The sequence below is a fragment of the Otolemur garnettii genome, unplaced genomic scaffold (genome assembly GCF_000181295.1).
Source record: "Otolemur garnettii isolate 467f Iridium unplaced genomic scaffold, OtoGar3 scaffold00018, whole genome shotgun sequence".
In the NCBI taxonomy this organism is placed as follows: Eukaryota; Metazoa; Chordata; class Mammalia; order Primates; family Galagidae; genus Otolemur; species Otolemur garnettii.
In genome coordinates this window covers 6,922,991-6,931,307 of record NW_003852413.1, presented here as the reverse complement: position 1 = coordinate 6,931,307, position 8,317 = coordinate 6,922,991, and the positions used below count along the sequence as shown (strand labels likewise).

The following is an 8,317-nucleotide window of genomic DNA, read 5'->3' as shown; positions in this document are numbered from 1 at the left end:
AAAAAAAAAAAAAAAATTCCAAATCCAACTGGTCCTATGGAGGCAACATCCCTAAAAACACATGGTCTTTGAATCATCTAGAGCAGTGGTTCTCAACCTTCCTAATGCCACGACCCTTTAATACAGTTCCTCATGCTGTGGTGACCCCCAACCATAAAATTATTTTCGTTGCTACTTTATGAAGCACATCCCACAGTGGAATTTTATGCAGCCGTCTATATCGTACTTTCACAGAACATCAATGAACACAAAATGCACAGTGTTATGAGAAAAGGAGATACAAAACTACCTATAGGATGATCACAATTTTGTGTTAAATTGTATATTAATAAAAGACTAGAAGAAAAGAACCAGAACATTTAATGGCAACTATCTCTGGATGGTTTTATATTTTTCTGTAACAACACATATTACTATTTTTTCTATGTAATTTTTTTTGTTTTTGTTTTCTGTAGAGAGAGGGTCTCACTATGTTGCCCAGGCTGGTCTCAAACTCCTAGCCTCAAGCAATCCTCCAGCCTCAGCCTCCCAAAGTATTGGGATTACAGGTGTAAGTCACCGTGCCTGGCATCTGTTGAGGGGCACCCTTACCCTCCCTTAGGCTCATCCTTTAAGGGTCCTTCTAAATATCACTTCCTGCGAGATGCCTTCCCTGCTTATTCCAACACAGCCTTTTCCTATCTCTGAAATCCCTGCTGCCAGCATAAGTCTGTACTTTGTATGTGTTACTCTCATAATTTAAAAAAAAAATGTAATATATGTTTTGTTAATAAGTAATTCTGTTTTCTGAAACTACTTCTTCCAAGAGCCCCATACTACTGGCTTGCCCCATGCTGTAACCCCCAGCATGGTTACACGGGCACTTGCCTCACAATCCAGTAGTGCCCCAGCCCTTCTTCCCTGACCAGTTGGGGCATATGGCAGATACTCGGGCAATATTTGTTCAGCTGAAGTTGTACTCAGTTCTGAAGATCTCTTCAGGCTACTCAATGAGCAGGGCTGAGCACCACTGGGGTTGTTTGAACTTAAAGTGTGAGGGAGCGCCTGTGGCTCAAAGGAGTAGGGCGCTGGCCCCATATACCAGAGGTGGGGGGTTCAAACCTGACCCCAGCCAAAAAAAACCCCCAAACTTGCAAACTCAAAGACCTCCTCAAGGTCCAGCTGTATCCCCACATTCCTCTAGGACAGGCCTGGCTCTCCCAGAACTGGCAGAACAAGTTAGTTGGGGGAAAGGAACAAAAGCCAGAGGAGGGGCCCTGGAGCAGGGGTTTGCTGGCCCTCATGCTCTCAGCCAGGACAGTCTACTCACTGGGGTACAGGGGCATGACAGCCCAGTCTGGATGGCCTAGGGCCAAGGTGAGGTAAGGAAGGATATCCCCAGAAAACCCACAGAGCATCTGCCCTCTGAGAGCACCTGTGAGAAGCCACCATCTCTGACATTTCCCCTCTGCCAGGGAGCTACTACCCCCTTAAAGAGATAGCAACTCATCTGAGCATGAAGTGGACATGACCACAGGCCTAGTTCATCAGATAAGCATCACTAGAGACTCAACCCAAAATGAGAGCTACTCAAGAGGCCTCAGGGTAGTCACTGGAGCCTCAAACTTCAGGAACAGGATTTTTGCCTCCTTCTTTCTTCAACTTGGGCCTCTGCTCCTGGTCCCACTGTGGCTTGGACATTTGGATTTGGTGACTACTGCCTGACCATAACAAGCTAGGCTGATGTTACATTTGTTAGCCAGGGTCACTGGGGCTCCTTAGGCTTCTGATGGGAGGGACATGGCTCAACTCCTGCCTCAGTGACCCTAGCTGGTCTCCACTCAACCCAAAGAAGTTTCTAAAATCCAAGCTAGTAGGACTGGGCCAGGTGGCTCACACCTGTAATCCTAGCACTCTGGGAGGCCGAGGCAGGTGGATTGCCTGAGCTCACAGGTTTAAGATCAGCCTGAACAAGAGCGAAACCCCATCTCTAAAAATAGCTGGGCATCCCGGCTACTTGGGAAGCTGAGGCAAGAGAATCACTTGAGCCCAAGAGTTTGAGGTTGCTGTGAGCTTTGACGCCTTGGCACTCTACCAAGCACAACAAAGTGAGACTCTGTCTCAAAAATAACAATAATAAAATAAAATCCAAGCTAGTATCATTGAAAGGAGTATTTCTGCTGGAGGTGGGCAGGCCCCTGTTGCTAGGGCACAGGGACCGAACTACCCTGGTAGGCAACCTGCCAGGCTCCTGCTCAGGCCAGATGGACCTGGGGAACTAGCTGCATCTTTTGACTCTTTGCAGGAAGAAGAGGATGAGAGGGGAGGAAGAAGGACCTCAGTGCTCTTGCCTGCTAAGGCTGTTCTGGAGGCCTGTGCCCCACACATTCCCCTGCACACACAGATGCACAGTTTTAACCAGGCACCCACCAAGTCCCACCCAGTCTGTAGCAGAGAGCTACTGAAATGTGGGGTCTGGGAGAGGGCTCCAGGTCTGGGAATGTCCTCCATTCATCCTGGAAAAGTCTCAGGAAAAGCTGCTGGCCTCAGGACCGGGGTCAGGCCTGGCCCAGAGCTGGATGACCGGGCAGGAAGAAAACAGGATGTGGGGCAGGAAGGCGAGGAAGCCCTTGCAGCAGCACAGGCTCCAGCCATGGGACAAGGCTTTGGGTCCACTTGTCTGCTACCCAAAGCACAGCCTCTAAGGATCTGGAACCAGATGTCATTCCATGGATGATCAGCCTGATCTCCTTGGGGACACTAAGGGGTAAGGTCTGTGATGACCATCTGGGATCTGATCCCCATACTCGAGCTGCCCAAGCCAGGTCACACAGGGTCTGAGGCTTCAGCCACTGAGGGCCCCTCCCCCCTGCAGAACCCCAGTGTTGTCTGAAAGGAGGCAGAGGCTGGTCTCCAGTCTATTCTAGGTCCTATTCCAAGCCTACTCACTGGAATAGGACCATCTCAGGCAGCCTGTCACAGAGCTACTGCCAGGGAAAGATAGAGGGATGCAGTATTTTGGGGAAAGGGCCTGAGCAGGTAGGAATCTAGGATACTCCAAATCCTTTGGGACCTGGCTGGGGTAGTCCTGCTGGCCTGGCAGAGGATCCCAGCTGCTGAGCCAACAAGGTGTTTACTCCCTAGGCAAGTAAACATGGGAGCCTCCCTTCCTCCCTGGGTCCCAATGGCCCCACATGGAGAAGCTGGCTCACTTGCCACCTTCTCTGCTACCCACAAACCTTAAAGCCCCTAAGAAAGCCAAGATCCAGAAGCAGGGAGGTTAGACAGAAGCAAAGTCTGGTTCCTATCAAGCACCTTTTAGCTAGGGCTCGACTCTCCGGGGGCCCTGGGCATTTGTTGCACACCTGACCTTTCCAGGGTGGGGTCAAGAGTGAAAAAGCAGACACTTGACCACTGGGGCTGTGACCAGGCGGCTATGGGGAGATATCTCCCTCCAGCCCACTCCGATTGCCTGGAGCTAGACTGAGTCCAAGAGAGGAAGAGGAAGGTCCCAGACTGCACCAGGTCCCGAGTCCTTGGAAACTGGGGGATGTGGGAAGCTAGGGCTGAGCCTCTTTGTGGCCACAGAGGCCAAGTTCTAAGGGTGAGAAGGGGTTGGCAGGGAAGCCGCCTTGATGGTGCCAGGTGGGTATGTTGGAGTAGGAGGTGGCTGCTGTGCCACTTGTGGACTCAAGGGAGAGTTACAGACATGGACTAAGCTGACCTAGGCCACTCCCCAGCAGACCAAGGGCAATCTTGAGGGTCCCCATCCCTGAACCAGAGAACAGAGGCTACCGGCAAACAGACTTTCCCTCAGCAGGGCCGGGAGGAGACCTCTGGAGGGATCCCCGGCTGGGAAGCTGGGCTCCATAGGCCTGAGGACCGGACCCCTTGTCAGGCTGCCGAGCTGCCCACCACTCTTTGCGCATTTCCAGGAAGACCTGGGCCTTCCCTGGCCGCTGTGTGGACCTGGGCCCAGCGAGGCCGCTACCACCGCGCACCAGCTGTTTCTTTAACCCGGCGGGCGCCGGCCAGGCTTTGTTTGCATTGAGTCAGCCTAGCTGTGCGTCCGGGACCCGCGGGCACCAAGGGACAGGGAGGGGAGTGGGCGGTGGATGGATGGGTGGGTGGGGGCGGGGGAGGCTACAGAGGAGAGGCTGGGGGCGCTGAGGGGCGGGGCAGGAGAGGACAGCTGCGTCGTCGTCTGGGGAGGTAGGCACACGTCAGCCTAAGGTGGCAGCAGTAGCCTTAGAGAGAGGGGTGTTCCCGGAGGAGGCTGGGGGTGGGGGAGCTAAAGAGAGGGGATGGAGCACCAGGATACAGGCCGAGGAGTGTCTCTCCGGCGCTGGCCTCAGCGTCAACCCCTAGGCCACCCAGTGCCACAGTCTCCAGGAGAGCCAAGTTCGCACAGTTCCCCCTCCCCCGGCCCTGCCCAGCCCCCAGCCTGGCAGGTAGATGGGGAGGCTGGAGCCCTGGGGCGCACCTGCGTCTTGGTGGTGAGCTGTATCACTGCTTTCCGGAAGTTCAGCTTGGAGTCGGCCGACCCCATGTCGCTGGAGCCCGCTCCGGTCCGGCCCCAGCCCCGACTCCAGCCCCGGATCGGGCTCCGGCTCTGGCTCCAGCTCCGCGGCCCCCGCTGCGCTGCTCTAGCTGGAGAGGAGCTGCGCACCCGCCCGCCGGCCGGCGTCGGCCCCGCCCCCTCATGGCCCCGCCCCGCGCACCTGCCGCTGGGGCCGCCCACAGCTCCGGGTTCAGCTGCGGGAACGCAAAGCGGCCGCACTCCGGGAGCCCTTCTCAGCTCTTTCCTGGTACCTCTGCGCTCTTCCTTTAACGTCGGGGCGTTGTCCCCTCTCAATCTCCCCCACTGCCACCCAGTCCCCAGAGTCCGAAACCCTCCACTACCGTTCTCCCCGCCCCCATCCGCACCCTTCATCCTGGCTGCATCTCTAGGCCCACATCTCAGCTAGCCCTCTCCATCTGAGTTTCCTCCTTTTCAGTCCGTCTTCTCCATTGCTCATTTACTGAATATTTGCTCTCCTGGTCCCCCTTTTTCTGACCTGTGAATCCCATGTGTCCAGACAGCGCCGCAGCCCTTGGTTCTGCCGGAGGGAGGCGCTGGCTCAGGGTCTGCTCCAGGAAAGAGACTCCCGGATGAGAGCGGGAGGTTCCTGAGAGTCCCGACCCCTCTCTGGTCACTTACCTTCCCTGAGAATCCTTTGAGATCCATCCCTGTCAACAAATGTGTTGAAGGACTGGCATTTGGCATCATGGTGTCAGGGACGGCACAGGGGCCATAAATCACAGAGCCTATCCTTTATGAGCCTGTCACTGGGGAGAAAAATAAGTAAAAAAATCCACTATGGTACCGCAGAGTAAGTCTTTGATAGAGGCGAATTAATAATAAAAAATAAAATGATGATATCTCTCAAAACAAATATCTGTCTCTGAGGTTGGTATTAATACCCATTTTACACTTAGGGAAACTGAGGCTTAAAGAAGTTGAGTTACTCACCCAAAGCAACTCAACTAGTAAGGAACAAACCCAAAAATGTAAATCCAAACCCGGCTCCGAATGGGGCTGTAAATTCTCACATCGTCTTCCATGCCTTGTCTAGAAGCCTCTGGGGATCCTGGATGCTTCAGAAAGAGGTGACATTTAGCTTACCTAGGAATTCCACAGGCGGAAAATGCACCATCCAGGTGCACAGGCAGAATGGAGCAGGGTGGTGGTCAGGAAGCAGTGGCAGGGGTGCCACCATTTCACTGAACAGACTCCACAGAACTCAATCACAGGGTTCTGTCCTTTCTCCAGTGGTGGCTTTTTCCCTCCCTGGGCAAAATTCTTGGCAGGCCCCAAGGCTTTTCTAATCACTCCAAGATAATGAATGAATAGTTCCTTTATTTGGCATTTTTTTTAAATCTAGTCCATTCTACAAATCACTCAAACCTAGGCCAGGCCAGAGTGACATCTTAATCATTTGAGAAATGCAAATTGAAGCAGCGATAAGAAAATGCTACATATCTATTAGAATGATGCTTAAAAAGAACAAAATACGAAACTGACAAAACCAAATGCTGACAATCTGGAAGTTTCTTAAAAAGTTAAATATACATTGAGTATGTGCCTCAATAGTCCCACTTATTACTTGAGCCCAAGAGGTTGCTGTGAGCTATGATGCCATGGCACTCTACCCAGGGTGACAAAGTGCAACTCTGTCTCAAAAAAAAAAAAAAAATCAATAGTCCCACTTACATAGAGAGAAATGAAGACACACATCCACTTAAAAACCTGAAGGCTGATAGCAATTTCATTCACAATCACTAAAAACTGGAAACAACCAATGTCCATTAACTGGTGAATAAGTAACAAATTGTGATTCATCCATATGCTGGGACTTGTACTCAGCAGTAAAAAGAAACAAAGTAGTAACGCATGCTGCAACAATGTAGATGGAACTCAAAACCTTGTGCTAAGTGAAAGAAGCCACATACAAAAGGCACTATACTATATTATATTATTTACAGACATTCTGGAAATGACAAAAACCATAGGGACAGAAAACAGATAAGTGATTACCATGAGCTAGGAGTAGGATAAGGAAACTGACTATGAAAGGAAGTGGGGAAACTTTCCGGGCAATGAAAGCGGCCTATAGGGCCAGGTAATTCTAGCACTCTAGCACTCTGGGAGGCCGAGGTGGGAGGATCACTTGAGTTCAGGAGTTCAAGACCAGCCTGAGCATGAGTGAAACCCCCATCTCTACTAAAAATAGAAAAACTAACCAGGTATTGTGACAGGCACCTGTAGTGGGAGGCTGAGGCAAGAGGATTGACTGAACCCAGTAGTTTGAGGTTGCAGTGAGCTAGGCTGACTTATTGCAGTCTAGCCTGGGGCAATAGATTGAGACTGTGTCTCCAAAATAATGTGACTTTTGGCGGCACCCATAGCATAGTGGTTACAATGTCAGTCACATACACCCAGGCTGGTGGGTTCGAATCCAGCCCAGGCCAGATAAACAACAATGACAACTGCAACAACAACAAAAAAATAGCCCGGCGTTGTGGCAGGCGCCTGTGTCCCAGTGACTTGGGAGGCTGAGGCAAAAGAATCACTTAAGCCCAGGAGTTTGGAGTTGCTGTGAGCTGTGATGCCATAGCACTCTACCAAGGGTGACATAGTGAGACCCTGTCTCAAAAAAAAAAAAAAATCTGACTTTTGAGTGGCGCTTGTGGCTCAGTGAGTACGGCGCCAGCTCCATGTACTGAGGGTGGCAGGTTCAAACCCAGCCCTGGCCAGACTACAAGAAAAAGTGTCCAGGCCTTGTGGCAGGTGCCTGTGGTCCCAGCTACTCGGGAAGCTAAGGCCAGAGAATTGCCTAAGGCTAAGAGCTGGAGGTTGCTGTGAGCTGTGATGCCATGGCACTCTACCAAGGGTGACAAGGTGAGACTCTGCCTCTAAAAAATTTTTTTTAAAATAAAAAATAAAAATAATCTAACTTTTATAAGGAAGAACAAAAGAAACAAGAACTGGTGCTAACCAGCCATTCCAGGTGTAATTGTAACTGTTGGGTTCTTGCCCTTCGTTTCCGTGGTTTGCAACCAGAAACTCCAGTGGCACCACAATATTACTGGTCACCCACGGACCTCACATTTCTCACCACATTTCATGGGACAGATTTAAATGAATCTACTTTCATCTAGCCTCAGAAGGTCTTCTACTCAGGTGTGCATTCTGCTCCTAAGATAATCATAGTGCCCATTCCCAGGAAACCTTACAAGATCGCCGTGCATTCTCCGCACTGTGGCATGAAAGAAACATTAACATTGTCCTGAGGAATTTGACCGCTAACATATCTAAGTGGAAAAATACCCATTTATCACCACCATTTGTTTGCTCTCTAAGTCAAACTTAACACCCTCCCTAATTCCACCATTGATCATGTTTTTAAAATGCTGTTAATTATTTTCCAGTGATGTGTACTGAAGGGTGTAGCAGTGAAATGGTCTAATGATTGGGATTTCTTTTAAAAATACTTGAGCAAATTAAAAAAAATTGCACTAGTCTCTCTACTTTTGTGTATATGTGAACACTTTTTAAATAAACATTTTAAGAAAAATGTCTGGATGTGTACAGAAAACATATTATTTGATATTAAGTAAAATGGAGCTTCTAAAAGCTTTTTGAAATTGTTTTATTCCTGCCAGGCATGGTGACTCATGCTGGTAAATCTTAGGATTCTGGGAGGCTGAGGTGGGAGGATCCCTTCAGTTCAAGAGTTCCAGGCCAGCCTGAGTAAGAGTGTGACCTTATCTCTATTAAAAATAGACAGATTGGCTC

At 50.3% G+C, this 8,317-nt stretch overlaps 1 protein-coding gene across 1 annotated transcript in view; it reads right to left on the bottom strand.

The window, feature by feature from the left end:
* The window catches only part of HID1 (HID1 domain containing), an 18,641-nt gene extending 13,969 nt beyond the window's left edge, over nucleotides 1-4,672 (bottom strand). The window contains exon 1 of the mRNA XM_003786144.3: nucleotides 4,463-4,672. Within this exon, the coding sequence (XP_003786192.1) occupies nucleotides 4,463-4,528 (66 nt within the window). The 5' untranslated portion in view covers nucleotides 4,529-4,672. The remainder of the gene's footprint in view (nucleotides 1-4,462) is intronic.
* Nucleotides 4,673-8,317: the final 3,645 nt, after the last annotated feature.